Source organism: Chrysochloris asiatica, unplaced genomic scaffold (assembly GCF_000296735.1).
Source record: "Chrysochloris asiatica unplaced genomic scaffold, ChrAsi1.0 scaffold00086, whole genome shotgun sequence".
NCBI lineage: Eukaryota > Metazoa > Chordata > Mammalia > Afrosoricida > Chrysochloridae > Chrysochloris > Chrysochloris asiatica.
The window spans coordinates 2,986,589-3,008,588 of record NW_006408604.1 but is presented as its reverse complement, the minus strand read 5'-3'; the positions used below and the strand labels follow the sequence as shown (position 1 = coordinate 3,008,588).

General features: G+C 35.9%; 1 protein-coding gene across 1 annotated transcript in view; it reads right to left on the bottom strand.

Moving 5' to 3' along the window:
• PLCZ1 (phospholipase C, zeta 1) overlaps nucleotides 1-22,000 on the bottom strand; it is a 104,191-nt gene that overhangs the window by 50,834 nt on the left and 31,357 nt on the right. Inside the window, exons 4-8 of the mRNA XM_006866060.1 lie at nucleotides 20,187-20,388; nucleotides 9,400-9,544; nucleotides 8,330-8,479; nucleotides 4,981-5,220; nucleotides 2,937-3,093 (exon numbers count right to left, since the gene is read on the bottom strand). Coding sequence (XP_006866122.1) covers nucleotides 2,937-3,093; nucleotides 4,981-5,220; nucleotides 8,330-8,479; nucleotides 9,400-9,544; nucleotides 20,187-20,388 — 894 coding nt within the window. The remainder of the gene's footprint in view (nucleotides 1-2,936; nucleotides 3,094-4,980; nucleotides 5,221-8,329; nucleotides 8,480-9,399; nucleotides 9,545-20,186; nucleotides 20,389-22,000) is intronic.

Here is a 22,000-nt window from a genome sequence, read left to right as displayed (position 1 = left end):
CAATTCTTCTATGGTCTTCCTTATTCACTGTCCAGCTTTCACATGCATTTGAGTTTATTGAAACTACCATAGCTTAGGTCAGGCTCACCTTAGTCCTCAAGCTGACATATTTGCTCTTCAACACTTTAAAAAGGTCTTGTGTAGCACATTGGACTAATGCAATACATCATTTGATTTCTTGACTGCTGCTTCCATGATTATTGATAGTCGATCTAAGAAGAATGAAGTCCTTGACAACTTCATTTTTTTCTCCATTGATAAGAATGTTGTTTATTGGTCCAGTGGTAAAGATTTTTGTCTTCTTTACAATGAGATGCAATCCATACTGATGACTGTGGTCTTTGATCTTCATCAGTAAGTATTTTATGTCCTCTTCACTTTCAGCAAGCAAGGTTGTATCATCTGTGTGTCGCAGGTAGTTAATGACTCTTCCTCCAATCTTGATGCCATGCTTTTCTTCACGTAACTCAGCTTCTTGGATTATTTGCTCAGCATACACGTTGAATAAATAAGGTGTAAGAATACAATCTGCTGCACACCTTTCTTAATTTTAAACCTTTCAGTGTTCCCATATTGCTCAATTAAAATATATATACATACATATATATTCAAAGTTTAAAAATTGCATTGCATTGTTGTCTTTTACAAACTATTAAAAATTGAGTATATATATATATATATATATATATATATATATATATACACATGAACAACAACAACATATATACACTAATTTTTTTTAAAATTCCATCATATTATTATTCTCTTTTACAAACTATGTTTTTTACTTACTAAAATAACATAAAAACCTTTCCTTTTCAATAATATTCACTACTATCTTATTTCTAAATCACTAGAAAGTATTCACACTGACAGAAAATTCTGCTTGTTTTATCACAATTATAAACATAATGATTTTTAGTATGCTGATAATAATGCTGAATACCCTTGCATTTAAAACTTTTCCCACATCACTAAGTGTCAGAATTGATTCAGTGCATACAACATTGACTTTTAGTACAATAAATTCTATACTCTTTCCAAGAGAGGATAATGCTACATATTATGTATGACTCTTCTTAGAACTACTAAGTCCTTTTCAAATTTTGTGAAAATATCTAATAAAATTTAGAGTTAAGAGAATTATAGCTATTTTAGCTATGCTCAAAGGTTGTATCCATCTGAACAAAAACAAAACCATTTGATATTTTCAAGGGACTACCAAAAATAAAGTAAAAATTCAAGTTCTCTTGACCACATACTACAGTACGAAATACAGTTTACATTATGACCCAACACAAACTTGTTTCATAATATATACTTACTCTTAATGCATACAGTGAACACTAGTCTAGATTCTTCTATTTTTTAAAACTGTGGTCAAGTATTATGGAATTGACATTTGATCACCATCCACAGTTTAATTTGTTTTTGTTTGTTTTTTTGTTTTGTTTTGTTTTTTTAAAGGGTAGTCAACAGGCTTAAAATATTCAGAATCACTAAAAAAGGTATTGTGAGAGATGAGCTAAAGTATACCTCAAAACCTTTTGACAAAGTGGTTAGTACATGAGGTTAACCAACAAATATATCAGAATCTTCACTTTCAGTCAACAGTTTTTTCTAAAGTTGATTGCAGGTGCTTATTTTCCTGCTTCAGTGTTCCCACACAGACACACTAATGATAGACGGCAATTTTAAAAGAAGTATTTGGAATTACTGACTATTGAGTTAGTTTTCCATTTCTTTTTATGGGTGAGATATTCTTCACCATATGAGTTTGAATAAGGGGTAGGATCAGTGTCCTATTCCGTAACCCCTCCAGGATGTGTTGCCTCTTGGTCTCCTCTTGAATTTATAATCAGAAGAGACTTAAAAGAAGAGTTAGTGACAGAATGTTATCCTAAAGAGACGTGCAGTACACTCTTCACAGCAATATGCTGTCCTGGCCTAGATGCCATTTCTTCCCACCCTGACACCTTAGAGATCCAACCTCTAGGACTAGTGAAAGGTGTCTTGGTAGCACTCAGTTGATACCTGAGAGTTAGTTCAAACCACCAGGAGTCTCTGTGGAAGAAAGTTCTACCAATCTATTCCTGCACAGATTACAATAACCAAAATCTTTTCCATTGAGTCAATTCCAACTCATAGCAACCCTTAAGACAGAACAGAACTGCCCCATAGGGTTTACAAAGCAGTATCTTTTTGAGAACAGACTGCCATATCTTCTTTCCATAGGGTAGCTAATGGGTTAGAACAACTGACGTAGTTAGTAGTCAAGCACTTAACCATAGAAAACCCTATGGGACAATTTTATTGTCACATGGGTGTGCTGTGGGTCAGAATCATTCCGGCATTCAATAAAAACAGAAACAATGAACTTTGCCTCTTCAGTACCTGCTGAATCCATAAAACTCACTATGTTTCTATAGTCACTGCCACAGTCTTCATCATCTCCTTCCTGCCTGCCCTCTCCCCCTTCTGTTGTTTTGTGGTGAGTTCACCCAGAGAGACTTCAGAAGAAAGGCCTGCCTATCTACTTACAAAAAATCAGCCATTGAAAACCTTACGGAGGACTATTCTACCCTGACATGCATGTCATCCTCAAGAGTTGGAATTGACTAATCTGGTTCCTTTTTACTTTGGTTCTGCCTACCCCTACGGGCTGGGCACTCAATGTTTTTCCCTATAAATCATTGACCATAATTCCATCAAAGATTCCACACTGTTTATACTCAATCAAATTTTCATGACTTAAATAAATTAATTAATGGCCAAGTAAATTCTATAAATTAGAACTTATTGTAACCTGAGGCATTCTAAAATTATGTAAGATATATTAAAATTTTATGTGATAAATATCAATGTCCATTCTTGACATCTTAGAAAAGATTATGATTTACTTTAAAACCTCATCTATTTAAGTCCTAAGAATTTACCTTTCTGCTTTGAAAGTTTTCGGGCTTGAGTCTCTCCAAGAGAATTATTTTCATTAAACTGTTGGTATAGTCTTGCATGTTCAAAGTCTTTGAATTTCTCAGATTTTGTGTAAATGACAAGATCTGATAGGGCCAGAGCTATTTTCATCTTCGAAGTCTAAAATATGGAACAGTAATTTTACGTTTTGGCAGTAATCATTTGAGAAATTAATTTTCCAATCAAGAAACTACTTTCAAAGCAATGATTTTAATCTTTTCATAAGATTATTACCTCAAAAACTATTAGGATCAACTCATTGTGATGATTTCTTATGACAATAATATTTGCTGTTACTATTGTTGTTGTTGCTGTTTAGTGCCGTGGAGTAAGTTCTGACTCATAGCAACTCTGTATAGGGTTTCCAAGGAGTAGCTAGTGAGTTTGAATAACCAACATTGTGGCTCAAACCAATCTTATGGTTCTATTCTTATCTCAAATTGCTACACAAGGACTCCAAGGTATGCACACGACACGAGGATGTTTCTATGAGATAGTCTAAAGTGAAAACTCAAAATGACATATTAATATTTGGGGATGATTATTGCTACTTATTTTTTCTTAATCCTTGTGAATTATATAAGATAAGATTTGTAATCATGAATAAGTATATTCCCTGTTTTGCTTAACATTTTGGAATAGTTTCTGTTATATAGTGAACATCTGTTCTTTTGCAACCCAGCAACAATTTCCACTACACTTTTAGTGACCATTTCCCAAGATTTGTTTTAGGGAACCACATGTTATTCATGCTCAATCCATGTGCTTAGAGATGGATCTTGCAGATAGGGTTTTGATAATCACAGTTTTGCATTCCCCTAGCGGGGTACACGAACATAGCTGATTCATAGTCATTGCAAATAAAAATGGGTTGAATCTGTTGGGTGATAGGCATTCCAATGGGTTTGAACATGAAAAAATAAAAGGACAGAAGCTTTTGCAACAATCTTGCAATTAATACAGAGAAAGTGGGACCTAAAGCTGTGTTGACTTTGCTTGAGACACTATACTATGTCATGCTTGAAATTAGAATCCATTTCCTTCTACTTTTCATTTACGTCAGTCAAATAATTCCTGTTTAACCTAAACCAGCTTTATTGGTTTTATGTCACAAGCAGCCTAGTACATCTTCTTTTGTTATAATGATTTGTATACTCATAATACTACATATTAAGGAGTTCTAGTAGCATAGTGGTTACGAATCGGGCTGCGAGCCTTAAGGTCAGCAGTTCGAAACTACCAGCTGTTCCGTGGGAGAAAGATGAGGCTTTCTGCTCCCATAAAGATTTGCAGCCTCAGAAACCCTGTACAGGGTCGCTATGGGTCGGAATCGACTCAACAGCACTTAACAACAACAACAACAATACTACTACATATTAGTACATTATGTTCTGTTATGCATAAGGTCACAATGAGAACTGATTGAACTGTTTCTAACAATGTTGTTGTTGTTAAGTGCCGTCGAGTCGGATCCGACCCATAGCGACCCTGTACAGGGTTTCCGAGGCTGTAAATCTTTACGGGAGCAGAATGTCTCATCTTTCTCCCGCGGAGCGGCTGGTAGTTTCGAACTGCTGGCCTTAAGGTTCGCAGCCCGATTCGTAACCACTACGCTACCAGAGCTCCTTGTTTCTAACAATAACAATCCTATATATCAAAAACAGAGATTTCCTTTTGTATTTCTGGCAGTGTGTTCTTGAGGTTAGAGATACGTTCTCATGTATGCATCTTTTGTACACTACACACTGCCTAATATGCAAGCAGGCTTATTAAATATCTGTTTACTATAGAGTGAAAAAAAAATTTTTAAGCTAACACAGGAAAAGAGATTATGACTTTTAAATTGTCTTCTGCACTGCCAGTTTTTTCAAGATATATTTTAAATAATTGACTAGAGCTATTAAAGGGAAAATTATTTCTCCATCACAAACTTCAAATTCTCCAACAATAAGAATGAAGTGAAAACTTTTCAATCACTTGTAAGATTTCTATATAGTGATGTCTCACCTTTCTTTGGAAAAGTGTTAATCCACTTAATTCTGCTTCCTTGACTTGCTTGCTCTTTGTGGCCTCGACAACATTTTCTTTGAAAAAAACAGTATCAGATGTTGAATCTTCTTCATCTTCTTGATCTACCTCTTCTTCTAATTCCTGGACCTGGCCATGTTTGTCAGAATCTTTCCTCTCATGAGTTTCCCTTAAACTTCCTATTTTTTTGTTTTTAACCAATATTTTGAATTTTAATGCCTGCAGAGACAATTTGAAAGAAATACAATTATACCCTTTTATACATTTATAGGTAAATTTACATAATAACCATCATGAAAAGTGTCTCACAGCTTCAATTAGCCTGAAGTATTAACTTACATAATATACTCATAAGAATAAGAACATCTTTTTCTCCAGACCTCTTATAATAGAAAACAGTGATATTGTAGTATTGACAAAAAAAAAAAAAAATTACCAAAAATAGCCTTACTATGATTGAGACTTACTATAGTTTTGCTTAGTTTGCATTCCACAAGTTTCTAATGACTATGTAACTGAATTGCTTATACATGAGAAGTATATGTTAACATAGAAATATATGTCAAAGTACTTGTCATGTTATTGAAGTTACAATTTCTGGTACAAGCTTCACATCTTCACTTTCTTATCTAAAATTAAAAAGTATTAAATGAGTAACTTAACAACAAAAAGGCAAGTTACACAATCAAAAAATGGATAAAGAACCCGGCTGAAGACCTGGTTGGCCAGCAGTGTGACAAGACCTGGGGACTCTTGGGCTCAGAGTCAGAGACATAGCCACAAAGGACTAGAGTGGAGAGTGAAGTGTCCAGCTGATAAAAAGAGAGGGCATATGCATAAGAACACCCACACTTGCAGATAATACCCACTTGTCCTGGCTTCAATGACTGGATGATCAGAGCTCAACCAGAAGTAAAAAGAAGAGGGAAAAAAAAAAAAAGTATTCTCATACAATTTGATGAACTTGACCTACACCTATGGAAGCACTTAACTCAAAAGAGGAACAAGTCCTAACAGCAAGAATCATTCCCACACCCTCCACACATAAAGTAGACAGGGATGGGCAACTTGGACATTGGCTACCCAAAATGGGGGGCAGGGGGCTACAAAGGCAAGAAGTGACTGGCTTACAAGCTTTCAAGAGGGAACCTAGATCCAGAGGGCCTGGAGGAAGGTAGAATCTCCAGTGAATAGTATTCAATCTGTCTAGCAGGGCTGATGCAATGAAATACAGACAGGTCTCTTGTGATACAATAGTGAATAATTGTTATCAGTACTGATTGTGAGGGTTGGAAATGTAAAGGTAGACATTTTATAGCAAGGAGGGGAGTGATTAACTTTTCAGTCTAGGAGTGGAGGTCCCTAGGACCATCAAGGGAGAAGAGCAGAGAGCAGGACCCTACCCAGAGAAGTAGTGATGCCTGAAATGGAGCCAGAGATGATGACTTGGAGCGACGGGGCAGCTGGAGACTTTAGATCCAGAGAGGGAGAGCAACTGTGTGCTGAAGACCTGTGAGGTACGGGGGAAGGATTGCATGGAGGGGATTGTAACCATGGCAATGAGATGATATACGATAGGATTAATGTAAGACTGATGTTCTCCCATGTAAACTATCACATAATTCACAATAAAACATTAAAAAAAAATGGATAAAGAGCATGAACTGATACTTCATCAGAAAGAATATTCCAACAGCCAAGTCGCTCTTTGTCATTAGTCATTGTTGTTGTTAAGTGCCCTCCAGTCACCCTGCATAGGGTTTTCAAGGAGCAGCTGCTAACTTTGAACCACAGACCTTGAGATTCAAACAGACCTTGCAGTCCAGTGCGTTAACCCGCAGCACCACATTGTTGTTGGTGTGGTTAAGTGCTGTCAAGTTGGTTCTGACCCCTAGCCATCTGTTAAAGGGTTTTCAAGGAGTGGCTGGTGAATTTGAACCACCTAATTAGTTTGGTGAAAAGTGTCTGGGTCTGAAATCTTACAAGAGGCCTCCTTAAACACACAGAAAAAAAATGAAGAAAAGAAAAAAGGTGTTCCCAGTACTGAGAGCTGCTGAGGGACGTATGAAGACTGAGATAGTTCCATTAAGATTTAGCCATATGAAGTCTTGAATGACCACAATGAGAAGTGGCACAGTTAGAAGAGGAAGCTTAAGTGAGTAAAAAATGGAAAAGTTAGGCTTTTATAGAGAAGAATGAAATAAACAGGTAGCTGAAAATGGAAGTGAAAATCTGAGGATAGCAATGTAGTACATTTTTAAGTCAAATACTTGAATATGCTCAAATGAAGACAGAAAGAGACCAGTGTTGCTAGTGTTGCTGCTGCTGCTATGCTGCTGAATGCTGTCAGGTTGGTTCCTACTCAAAGCGACCCTGTATAGAATTTCTCCCGCCGAGTGACTGGTGTTTTCAAATTGCTGACTTTGTGGTCAGCCCAACGTGTAGCCCACTACACTACCAGGGATCCTAAAGAGACACTAGAGTCAAGGAAATTGAAAAAAATTGTACAAGGAAAAAACAGAATCTTCCAACTAGGTGATGAAAAACTTGGAATGGACTCTAATCCATTTATAGCATAGATCTTCAGACTCTTTCTTAACCTATTATGTAGAAAACATAATATTTATGAAATATCAGGCCAAACTTCCATAGATTCATTTTAATTGACTTGAGATTTTAGACTCACAAGTTATTAAGCAAAATTTAAATGTAGAGTTTTGTATATATCTCTATACAGTCTGTTTCCCAAATAAAAATAAAACCCTGTTGCTGTAGAGTTGATTTCAAATCATGGCGACCTCGTGTGTATCAGAATAGACCTGTGCTCCATAGGATTTTCAATGGCTGATTTTTCAGAAATAAATCTCCAAGCCTTTCTTCTGAGGTGCCTCTGGGTGGACTTGAATTTCCATTTTCCAACAGTTAGTACCCTATCTGGTACGTTAAGCATTTGCATTATCCAGAGATTTTCTTTATCAACTACATGTGTTGTTGTTGTTAAGTGTTGTTGAGTTGGTTCCGACTCATATAGATTCTGCAAGGGTTTCCAAGGAGCCGCTGGTGAGCTTGAACTGCTGACCTTGTGATTCAAACCAGCTGTGCAGTCTAATGCATTAATCCATAGTGTCACACACACCAAGATTCCAACTACATGTGCATTAATCTAAACATTCATTGAAACATTTCCTAAGTAACACATTACAACATATATCTTTAGAAATCATCAAAACTAAACATTTTTCCTTCCTCTTTAACCTTGTTTCATGGGACAGTATAATAGTGACTTTTTTTTTCTTTCTAAAATTGAGTTTCCCAGATAAAACATTACCTCTGGTGATGGTAGTTTGTCTGGAAAATCGTCAAGTACATCTGAAAGCAGAGTATCCCCTAAAATTGCTTGCAAATTATCTGCCATCACTTCCTGTTGGGCAGGAGAGCAGTGATTTTCTAAAGAGAGCACCACTGGGTAGTCAGATGTCTAAAAAATTAATCATTACTAAGGTTACTGATCAGAACTTCTGAATGATTTGATTGCAACTAATATATGTACTTAATTTACTTTAAGATGTACTTCCAGTGGTCAATACATTTACAAAATAAATAAGTACTCTTAAAACTACAAATACTTTTAAGTTTGACGAAGGTGAGACCATTAAATCTGTATTAAATAGAAAATTATTATTATATGAACTAGAGGTATAGGAAATAACTGAGGCAGCTAGTAATGACTACTGTTTAGATAAATTATGACATATTCATATAAAGAAATTATATAAATCCATCAAGAAAGAGATACTATTGCTGTAAGGGTTGTCAAGTCAGTTCTGACTCATAGAAGCCCAGTACAGGATTTCTGAAGAGCAGCTGGTGGGTTTGAACTGCCAACCTTGTGGTTCACAGTCCTGTGCTGATTCTACAGTGCCACACCAGGAGTCCAAAAAAATAAAAAGAAAGAGTATAAATATTGCTACAGAGCATTATTTATGCTATAGTCTTATGAAGAAAAGTTGTCAAAGAATAGAATTATAAATTCTAAAGTACACATATATATTTCCTTATTATATAATATTTTCTTTTGATATTTTTAAAGTGAAATAATTAAGTATTGATAATATGTTCACTATTACCTAGACATGTTTTATTTCTGTTTTATAACTCACAATAAAAGTATACACATACAAACAAAAAATTCTATTAAACATGTACCCTTATTACATAAAAGTAACCGATAAATCTTCCTTTAACTATACAGTACATTAATTTCATTATCTAAAAATGGATCATAATCTACAATTTGAAATACCCTGATTTAAATTAAGACCAGGCATTACAGGACTTTAAAGGAACTATGATTGATTCTCTTTAAATAACTATAATTTAACAGAACTACATACATACCATAAATGCATATTTGTGTATCACTTGGATGACAGTTTTAAATAGAATCTTGCTAGTAAGTGTATAACCATGATATACAATAGGCTCATTTTGTGCTCCATCCCAACAATCAATTTCCAGACAACGGCATCCTTTCACAAGGGCACTAGGAAAATTCAATCAAAATAAAGCATCACTCCTAGATCATCAAAAATCTATACTGAAATATCAAAATATTTCTGACTATTGTGATTTTGTAATGAATGCATAAATGAATCTATAAAAAGGACAAATTTTGAAAAATATACATAGCAATAAGTGGCTTTGTTTTTATTATATACATGTTGTTGCTAAGTGCCATCAAATCAGTTCCAATCCATAACAACCCTGTATAGGGTTTCCAAGGAGTAGCTGGTAGGTTTGAACTATTGACCTTGTGATTAGCAGTCCAGTGTTTATCCTACACCACATTATATACATATGCAAGTGTATGTATATACTTGTATACATTTACACATATATATTCAAGTATATATAACATTGGATATACACACACACATTGTGTTGAACTGAACACGCTTTTCTTATTATTTTATTTTCTATGTATTGTTTTACATACAGCTAGTGTGTGCCAACCATAGTGCCTGTATACCCAAGATACTGCAATGTTGAATATTATGGACTCTGAATCCTGAAATAACTCCTTATTCTTTGCTCTCTAATTTCTATATAACCAGGAACTGAAATCAGTCTCACAAATAGTGTTTCATATATAATTGATTCTCAATAAATGTTGTGTTTCTATTAGCAAAAGAAAAAAAATGAGAATTATATGGATATAAGCAGAAAACTAGAAGGCAGAAAGAGATGATCATGCTTATGTTCAAACTTGGAAGTAATAAAACTGAATCAAAAGAGGGCTGACTTTTAACAGTAGGCTCTTTGGATTGATGCTCATACATTGTTGTTGTTGGGTGCTGCAATGCAGTGAATTAGTTTGGCTTTTCTAGCTCTAATCTTTGTAACTCCCACCATTTTTTGTAACTTTTTTCTGATGGGTCTGGGTAAGAGAAGGTGGGGGAAGACACTGATGGGATTATATAATATAGTTGTGATTATAATTGTGATTACAATCACAAGGGTACTTGGAACTCTGACATGAAGACTGGTTAATTTTGCTATCCTTTTGAGTATAAAATGAGCCATCTCAAAAGCAAGAGAGGAGGATCTTACTACCATTAAGGAATAAGAGCCAGAAGTGAAGTATGTCTTTTGGACCCAAAGATCCCTGAGCATTGAACCTTCTTAGTCAAGGAAAGAAAACTGCCACACCAGAGAATCTGCCGAGCAACAGCAGCAGCAAAACTAAGAGCCAGAGCCTGATCAAGAGAAGTGGGCTTCCTTTCCCTCAAAGCAAGTAAAGCCAAGTCCATTCAGTCAGGAGGATTGGTGGTAGAATGAGGTGTCTCCAGCATTTCTATTTTAATCTAGCGAGCTAGGTTTGCTGACTCACAGAAATAGAGCTGAGAGCATTTACACTAAGGTCTATAACTGATTGAAGTATCACCTTTGGACATTTATTGGCAATCCTAATAAACTCTTTAACATTGCCTAAGCAGGACTAAGGTCTGGTCATTGGGCCTATGGCCAGAGAGAAGCCTGACTGTGGACATGAAAGAGAAGAGAAAGAACTATATCTTGAACATTTCTAGTCTTGATTTATAGCCTCTTCACTTCCCTAATATACCCCATAATCATAAATATAGTCTGTGAGTTCAGTGTGGTCGTTGCAATGAATAATTGAACCTACCAGAAAACAGAGTGCTGTGGTACGAAGAACATCAGAATTAGTAAATGAGGAAAGAAGGTGGAGGCATGTCTGACCTCAGCCTCATAGGAACCAGCATTGGACTTATGATGATTTTTAATTTGATTCTCCTCCCATCACCCCAATATAATCAGAGGTGGCCAGACGCTCTCATCCCCACTCCACTTCTTTCAGGTACCATTAAATCTGTTTGATTCACACTAACCATGTGATAGAATAAAGCTGCCCCACAGGGTTTTCTTGGCTGTAACTTTTACAGAAGCAGATTGGCACTATTATGTACCTCAGAGCCACTGTTATGTTATTGTTATGTGCTGTTGAGTCATAGTGACCCTGTATAGGGTTTCCAAAGAGCAGCTGGTAGATTTGAGCTGCCCACCTTGTGATTCACAGTCCAATGCTGAACCTATAGCACCACACCAGGAGTGAGTTCAAGCCACTAACTTATTTTTTTCCAAGGTTGGCAATCTTTATTTTATTTTTGTAATGCTTTATTGTGAATAATGTGATAGTTTACATGGGAGAACATCAGCTTCACATTGATCCCATCGTATATTGTATCCTTGGCATGGTTACAATCCCTTCCATGCATCATCCATCAACCAAAGGGTATACCCCGCAAGCCTGCCCCCCGTTCGTCCACATACTGCCCATCTCTCTCTCTCTCTGGGTCCAAAGTCTCCAGCCACTCCATATCCCCACATCATCATCTCTGCTTCCATCCCTGGCATCACTGCTTCTCTGGGTAGGGTTCAGATCTCTGCTCTTCTCCTTTGATGGTCCCAGGGACTCCGCTCATAGATTGCAAGGTTAATCCCTTTGCCCCCAAACGTCTGCCTTTACATTTCCAGCCCTTACAATTCAGTCTTGATAACAATTATTCACTATTGTATCCCAAGAGACCTATCCACATCTCCTTTCATCAGCCCTGACTAGGCAGAATGGATACTACTCAGTGAAGATTCTAACTTGCTCCATGCCCTCTGGATCTAGGATCCCTCTTGAAACCTTTTAAGTCAGTCACTTCTTGCCTCTGTACCACCCCACCCCCTCATTCTGGGTAGCCAATGTCCAAGTTGCCCATCCCTGTCCTCTCTGTGTGCGGAGGAGGTGGGAATGATCCTCACTGTGAAGATCTATTCACTCTTTTGAGCTATTGCTTCCATAGGTGTATGTTAAGTTCATCAAATTGTATCAGATTATCCTTTTTTCCTATTCTTTCTTCTTCTGGATGAGCTCTGATCATCCAGCCATTGAAGGCAGGTCAAGTGAGTATTATCTGCAAGTGTGGGTGTAGTTATGCATGTGCCTTCTCTTATCAGCTGTATTCTTCACTCTCCACTGTAGTCCTCTGAAGCTATCAACTTGTTTATTTAAAGTCAAGGTTTAACACCTGTAAAAGCTGTGCCACCAGGTATCTGCTCATAGAAAGAAGCCTTTACTGTACATAGAGATATTTCCCCATAAAAAACTAAGTCAACACTAGTTTTCCAAGAGGTATATTAAATTACTCCACTGTCCCTCAACCACAGGTTCTAATTCAGGGCAGTTTGCCTCCCTGAAGAGTCATTTGGCACTGTCTGAAGTCATTTTTAATTCTCCTATCTAGACCAAGGAGGTACATGTGGTTTAATATGGTGGGAATAAAAAATTCAAGATGAATGGTGTCACACTCGTCAGTAAAAAGAGGATTTCAAGATCTTGAAGTACAGTGCTCCTGTGATAGGATAATATCTGTTCACCTACAAAGAAGACCAATTAATATGACTATTCTTAAAATTATGCACCAACCACTAAAGCCAATGATAAAGAATTTAAAGAATTCTATCAATATCTTCATTCTGATATTGATCATATATGCAATCAAGATGCATTGATCATTTGGTGATTGGAATGCACAAACTGGAAACAAAGAAGAATAATCAGTAGTTGGAAAACATGGACTTAGTGATAGAAACTATGCTAGAGATCACAGGATGTTATTTTGCAAGATAAATGACTTAATATTGCAAATACCTCTTTTGCAACAACATAAAAAGAGTTACTATATATGTGGACCTCATCAGATGGAATACACAGGAAACAATTGACTAATATCTATGTTGTTGTTGTTGTTGTTAAGTACCATGGAGTCAGTTCTAACTCACAGTGACCCTGCACAGGGTTTCCAAGGCTGCAAATCTTTGTTGTTGTTGTTAAGTACCATCGAATAGGTTCCGACCCATAGCGACCCTGTACAGGGTTTCCTAGGGTGTAAATCTTTACAGGAGTAGAAAGCCTCATCCTTCTCCTGTGGAGCAGCTGGTAGTTTCGAACCGCTGACCTTAAGGTTCGCAGCCCGATTCGTAACCACTACGCTACCAGAGAGCAGAAAGCCTCATCTTTCTAAGGCAGAACAGCTGGTACTTTCAAAATACCGACCTTGAGGTTAGCAGCCCGATTCGTAACCACTAAACTACCAGAGCTCCTTACTAACATCTGTAGGAAGATAGAATAGAAAAGCCAAAACAAAGGCAGGGGCTGACTATGGAACAGACCATCAATTTCTTATATGCAAACTCAGGCTGAATCTAAATAAAATTAAAACAAGTCTCTGAGAGCCATATCATTGAGCATATCCAATTGAATTTAGAAGCTATCTCAAGAACAGATTTTGTCCATTGGTCACTAATGATTGACTACTAGAGGAGTTCTGGCTCCTCTAGTTCAAGAACACCATACAGGAAAAAAGCAAACGTTCATTTAAAAGACAGGAAAGAAAGAAAAGACAAAAATAGATGTCAGAATGTACTCTGAAATTTGTTCTTGAATGTAGAGAAGCTAAAGTAACTGGAAGAAATGTTGAATTAAAAGAGTTAAATAGAAAATCCCAAAGGGTATTTTAAGACAAAATATTATAATGAAATATGCAAAGGCCTGGAGTCAGAAAACAAAGAGGGAAGAACATGCTCAGCATTTCTCTTGCTGAAAGACCTGAAGGGAAAATTCAAGCCACAAATTGCAACATTGAAGGATTCTGTGGGCAAAATCTGAAATAACATAGGAATCATCAAAAGAAGATGGAAGGATTACAGAAAGTCACTGTACCAAAAAGAACTGATCAGTGTTCAATTACTTCAAAAGGTAGTAGTATATGATTAAGAACCAATGGTATTGAATGAAGGAAAACACATTGCATTGAATTAACTGGTAATAAACAAGACTCCAGGAATTGGCAGAATACGAATAGAGAAGTGTTTCAACAAACTTATGTAGTGCTGGAGGTGTTCACTCGTTTATGCCAATAAATTTGGAAGACCTGGCTAACTGATTTGAAGAAATCCATATTTGTACCCATTCCAAAGAAAGGTGACCCAACAGAATGTGGAACAATATCATTAATATATCATGCAAGTAAAATTTTTCTGAGGATAATTTAAAAATGGTGGGAGCAGTACATTAATAGGGAGCTGCCAGAAATTCAAGCTATAACTATTCAATCTGTATGCTGAATAAGTAAACCCAGAAGATAGATTATATAAAGAACTTCACATCAGAATTGAAGGAAGGTTCATTAGCAGCCTGCTACATGCAGATGACACAACTTTTCTAGCAGGAAACAAAGAGAACTTAAAGTGAATTTTATTGCTAACAAAGATCAAAGATTACAGCCTTCAGTATGAGTTGCACCTCAATGTAAAGAAAATAAAAATTCTTACAACTAGAACCATAAATAACACCATGTTAAATTCAGAAAAGATTGAAGTTGTAAAAGACTTTATTTTGCTTGGATCCACAATCAACATTCATGGAAACAGCTGTCAAGAAATTAAATGATGTGTTGCCTCTTTGAAATTGTTAAAAAGTAAAAAGATCTCTTTAAAGTATTAAAGAACAGTTTGAGAACTAAGGTGTTCCTGACCCAGTCCATGATATTTTCAATAGCCTCCTATGCATATGAAAGTTGGACAATGAATAAGGAACACTGTAGAAGAATGGATGAATTTGAATTATAGTGTTGGGGAAGAATAGTGAAAGTACCATGGACTGCCCAAAGAATGAACAAATCTGTTTTTTAAGAAGTGCATCCAAATTGATCCTTAGAAGCAAGAACGGGGAGACTTCATATCTTGTTCTTTAAATAGGTTATCAGAAAAGATCAGACCCTGGAGCACATCATGTTTGGGAATATGGATGATCAACCAAAAAGAGGAAGACACCCCCCCCCCACCACTGATATGGACTGACACAGTGGCAACAACAGTAGACTCAAGCAAGCATGACAATTGTGAGGATGGCTAGGAGTGGACAGTTTTTCTTTCAGTTGTATATAAGATCACTAGGAGTTGGAATAAACTCAACAGCACCTAACAACAAGAACAAGGAGATGTGCTACTGGCATCTAGTGGGTAGACGTCATGGATGCTTCTAAATGTTCTACAATGCACAGAAGATCCCACACGCAATGAATTCTCTCTATTTTTAAAAATTAAAATAATAAAATATAAATACAAAGTTGTGCAGTTAAACTATGGTTATAAATGGTGCTATCTTTATAGAATTCTAAATGGATAGCTTTCTGTATTTGTGGATTTATGTATTTACTTAACATTTAAGCTGGAGAAGAAACAATAGTTATTTGTATGTTTGTTATAGTCATGGGACTATAGAACATCTTATCTGTCTATAGTGTTTTTTGAGAAATATCTAATCACATGGCTTTAAATATCACATATGTACTAATGACTTCCAGTTCTATTTTTTCAATATTTTTGCATATATACAAATGTGGCTATTTGATCTTTGATAGTTAATTGGTATCTCCTACTTAATATGTTGTTGTTAAGTGCTATAAAGTCAGTTCTGATTTATAACTACCCTGTGTAGAGTTTTCCAAGGAGCAGCTGGTGGGTTTGAACCACCAATTTTGCAGGTAGATATCCAGTGCTTATTTTACAGTGCCACACCAGGATTCCATAAAACTTTTCTTTTTGCCTCACACCCTACAATGGGCTCCTCTCTCATGCTTCACCAATTCTGTAAACAGTTATCATTGTGCATTAGTTTGTTGTGTGTCACTGAAGTTAATCTAACTCACAATGACCCTATATGACTAAGTAGAACTGCTCCATAGACTTTCCAATGGAGAAACATTTTAGGAAGTAAATGCCCATGTCTTTTCTCCTGCTGAGCCCCTATGGTGGGTTAGAACTTCTGACTTTTTGGTTAAGAGCTTGGCACTTAACAGTTGTACCACCAGGGCGCCTTGTACATGAGGTAATTAGATCTTTTTGCTAGCCCTCACATCTCATTTCAAATTAGCTTAGTCTTGTTGGCTTAGTCTTGTTGGCTCTACCACCTCAGATTATCTCAAATTCAACCAGTTATCACAGTTCCTTCAGTCTAATTTGTCATTGTCATCAATACTGTTGTAAATCCTCTTTCACCTCTGCTTCTGCCCCCATCAATCAATCCTCCACAGTGACAGTAAATCAAATTTAACTCTATCCTAACTATATCATTAGGACCTTCTTTTGAGGTGCTTCTGAACAAATTTGAATTGGTAAACAGACCCTCATAAACGGACCTTTTTAACTTCTCAAATTCCTCTTCGCTCACTCTCCATTTTCTTGTTTCCAGCTATATTTACTGCCCTTGAATATACCAAGCACTTGTTATTTTTTTCTACTTAACATGTCCTTCCTACATGATCTTTCCAAGCTTTCCTACTAATCCTCCTTCAGGTTACAACTATGTCTTCTATTAAGAGGTATTTTCCTGACACATTTACTACAGTAACACACTCAACCATAATCACTTTCTACCACATTACCCTAGTTTATTTTCTCCAATGAGTTATCAATTTCTGAAAATATTTATTTGTATACCTGCTAATCTGCATATCCACACTAGCTTGTAGATGCAGTGTTTTAGGACTTGACTGCTAACCCAACAGCTGTTCTGTGGGAGAACTATGACAACTGTTTTCAAATATATTTTATTCCTGCAACCCTATAGGGCAGTTCTACTCTATCCTATAGGGTTGTTACATTAATTTGATGACAATAGATTTGAGTTTTTGCTTGTATATAGATGAGTATGTTGTTGTTAAGTGCTATCAAGTCGGTTCCTAATTATAGTCACCTATAGAGGGTTTCCAAGGAGAAGCTGGTGGGTTTGACAGAACTTGTGGTTAGAAACAAAGTGCTTATATTGCAGTGCCACACCAGTACTCCATAGATGAGTATAGCAGCTTACTCACTGCACCCTAACACTCAGTCTGACTAAACTGAAGCTCAATAGCTCAATATTATCTGTACAACACATTATAAAATGTAAAATTGGAGATTCATATGCATTGGATTTGATCTCTGTAAATCAATTTATATATATATATATATATATATATAAATCATTATCAAAAAATAACAAATTGCATAGTATACTTTATTCTTTGGCTTTACTAATAGCATTGTTCCCTGAATGTCTGTGAATCGATTTTAACTGTATTTGTTAAAATCTAGAATGTTTTGATTTGAAGTAAATCTTTTTCATATATTTTCTGATAAGACATATTCAGATTATTCAGGAAATTTCAGAGGCGCCATAATGAGAGAAAGGAGGTCAACAGGTAGAATTGGAAGGAAGACTCAGGGTACTAACAACAACAACAACAACAAAAAAAATAGATTAGACTGTCACTTATCCAAAGGTTGGAGTTCCAAGGTATGTACAAATCCAAATGCACCTTTCCTTCATGTTTGGGTAACTTGCATAACCTCCTCTTACCTATTAAGGTAGACTCACCAGGAACTTCCAAGTGTTTCAAAACTGTAAATACATATACTATCCTCAACAACAATGATAAATAATAAATTAAAAATAAATAATAGATAGATATGCAAAGAGAACAAGTATAAATGTCATATAGAAATACAACTCTGTGTATATATAGGTGTGGAATAGATATTTCTATATATATATTTGTTGTTGTTAAGTGCTGTCAAGTCAGTTTGACTCTTAGAAGCCCTATATAGGGTTTCCAAGGAGCAGCTGAAATATTTGAACTGCAAACTTTGTGGTTTAGCAGTCCAGTGCTTATCCTTCAGTGCCACATGTGCTACAAATATATCCATGTATGTAGTAGAAAGCACAAGGAGCATAGTGAGGAAAACTTAGCTCTAACCATACATCTTGTAGGACTGAGTTACTGGACTTCAGATTAGGAAACATAGGGTCAAGGGACATCACGGTCAGTTGGCATAACATAGTCCATAAAGACAACATTCTACATTCTACTTTAGTGAGTAGTGATTGGGGTCTTAAAAGTTTGCAAGCGACTATCTAAGATACAACTATTGGTCTTTTCCTGTCCAGAAAAAAGAAAAGTGAAGACAACCAAAGATTCAAGGAAACAATTAGTCCAAAGGGACTAATGGACCACAAGAACCAGGGTTTCCACTAGCCTGACATCAGAAGAACTAGATGGTGCCAGGCTACCACTGTTGAATGCTTTGATGAGGATTGCAATAAAAGGTCCCAGACAGAGTGAGAGAAAAAGTCAGAATAAAATTCAAATTCATAAACAAAAGACCAAACTTACAGGTCTTATAGAAACTGTAAGACTACAATCCTTCTTGTTGTTGCTAAGTGCCATCAAGTTGGTTCCAACTCATTGAGACCCTGTGCAGTGTTTCTGAGGAGCAGCTGTTGGGTTTGAACTGACAACCTTGTGGTTTGCAGTCAGTGCTAATACTTAGATACCTTAAATACCTTAAAACTGAACCCACTTCCAGAAATCACCTTACAGCTAAACAGTAGGCAGGCCTATAAAGTTAACAATAAGGAAATTCATGCTTCTCAGAACATTCAACAATCTGAAACCAAAAGGACTGCATTTTCTCAAAAGCAAAATTCAGAGAGGGAAGAGGATTTAAAATACTTACTGGTAAAAATCAAAGACTATAGCCATTGAGTTGCACTTCAATGAAAAGAAAACAAAAATTCTCACCACTGGACCAATAAATAACATCAAGATAAATGGAGAAAAGATTGAAGTTGTCAAAGACTTCATTTAACTCAAATCAACCAACATCATTCACTGAAACAGTAGTCAAGAAATTAAACAACATATTGCATTAGGCAAATCCATTACACAAGACCTCTTTAAAGTGTTGAAGAGCAAAGATGTCAGTTTGAGGACTAAGGTGCACCTGACTCAAGCCATGGTATTTTCAATAATCTCATATGCATGCAAAAAAAAAGAAACATGAAGAAAGCAAAAGATTCAAGAAAACAATTAGTCCAAAGGACTAATGGACCATGTCTCCACAAGGCTGACATTAGAAGAACTAGATATACAGTGAATAAGGAAGACTGTAGAACAATTGATGCATTTGAACTATAGTGTTGGAGGAGACTATTAAAAGTGCCATGGACTACCAAAAGAACAAATAGATCTGTGTTAGAAGAAGTACAGACAGAATGCTCCTTTTAGACCAAGATGGCCAGACTTCATCTCTCATACTTTGGACATATTATCAGTAGGGACCAGTCCCTGGAGAAGGATGCCATGTTTGATAAAGTGAAGAGTTGGATAAAAGAGTAAGAACCCCAACAAGATGGACTGACACAGTGACAGTAGCAATGGGCTCAAATGTAGCAACAATTCTGAGGTTGGTGCAGGATCAGGCAGTGTTTTGTTCTGTTGTGCATGGGTGCTCTCTATTAGTTGGTATCGACTTGATGGCACCTAACAACAACAACAAAAATTCAGAAAGCAGTAAGAGGTAGGAGAGCTGAACTAATGGAAATAGGGAAACCAGGGTAGAAGAGGGGGAATTATTACACATTGAAGGGATTGCCTCCAATGTCATGAAATAATCTGTGTATGAAATGTTGCATGGGAAATTAGTTTGCTTTGTAAATATTCACCTAAACCACAATAAAAAGCTTAAAAAGTTAAAAATAAGGCAGTACGTTTAATAGACAAAACAAATACCTTATGTATCCCCAAAGATCACTTCGTCCCACTAATTGATCAGATATCAAGTATGTATTATGTGAAGTTGAGATAAAATAATCACATAGTGGATGACTCATATCTTGATAAACATGTTTGCACTCGTTTTTAAACACAAAGCATTCAGATGAATCCATATATCTTGTAAAACCTTCAACTGACATCTGGAGATGTTTCTTAACTGTTGAAAAAAAAGTTAAAAAGAATGTAAAAATACCATTAGTAGTATAAAATTTGCATGTCACTTATAAATCTATTTAGCAGTAGAAGACATTAAAATATTTATTTAAAACTAATAACATTACTTCTATTATTTCTTTAGAAATAGTACTTCTCTTGAATATTCTTAGTTCTCATATCAACATTGAAGTATAGAATACTAATTAATTATCTCTGACTTTTTATAACTTAAAATATGCACACAGAAAAAAAATGTACATATTTTAGATTGATGGTGTTCTACAAGCTAAGCATTTGGGCAAGTAGCACCTAGGACAAAAAAGTAGAACATTAGTATAGCTCCCTAAAAATCTGCCTTCTATTAACTTCCAGATGTCATCTGCCTCCCAAACATATTCACTGTTCTGGCTTCTATAAGCATAGATTAATTTTCTCTAGTTTTCCTACTTTCAATAAATAGATTCATACAATACTTATTGTGTCTGGTTTCTTTTGCCCAACAGTATGTTTCTAAGATCATTCCTACAATTGCATATACTTACACATTATTGTTTCCCATTGCTGTATAGTATTACATCATGTGAATAGTCTATGATTTATTTATTCTTTCTATTCTTGAGAACCATTTAGATAAATTCCAATTTGGGGCTTCTAGTCAGTTTGAACCATGAGATCCACAGGTCAAGCTCTCCAGAAGCTCCTTGGAAACCCTTAAAGGGTGGTTATGAGTTGGGACTGACTTGACGGCACTTAACAGTAACAACATGTCATTTCATGCAAATATTTAACATTTTTGTTAGGCCCATACCAAGGAACAGAATTTGTGTATGTTCAGTTATGTAAATTATGATTTTTTCACTCACTGTAATGAATATCAAAGTTATAGCTTTAAGCTCCTGAATCAGCCTGGATTCAAATCCATTTGCACCTGCTCCTCACTTATCAGCTATATAATTATCTGATATTTGACGCTTGCAGGACAATAGTAAAAAAAAAAAAAAAATCTATTGTCCATCTATTTTGCCCATTAACAACAGAAATCTGGCAGTCACAAATGCTGAAGTATGAGATGAGAGTAGTGTTGGCTGTGATGGTTAAGCCTATGGGTCAACTTGTAGGCCATGATTCTCAGTAGTTTGGCATCTATGTAATGGTATAATTTGACAATTATGCAATAATGTAATTTGATAATTATGCAATAATATAGTCATCTTCCATTGTTTTATCTGATTTGGTCATCCTCCATTTTTTGCATAATGCCAACTTTTACATAACAACCTAATCTTTGGAATCTAACCATGTCAGTAAGTGAGGAGTGGAATTATTTGTTATCTGATCTTGAGCATGTTAGTTAATTTGTCCACATTTGGGGGATAATCATGGCACCTACCCTTGTGTTGTAAGAAGTAAATTAGATTATCTGTGAAAAACAATTGGCATTATCACCACTCTATAAACATTAGTTGCTATTATTTTTGTTGATAATGGTTATGATGATTATGAAGGTGATAATTAAGTTAGTACAAAAGAAAAAAATGGTTTAAATATTCACCTTAGAATAGAGCACACATCTAGGCAAGAAAATTTACTTCAAGAAATATATTCTACAAAGA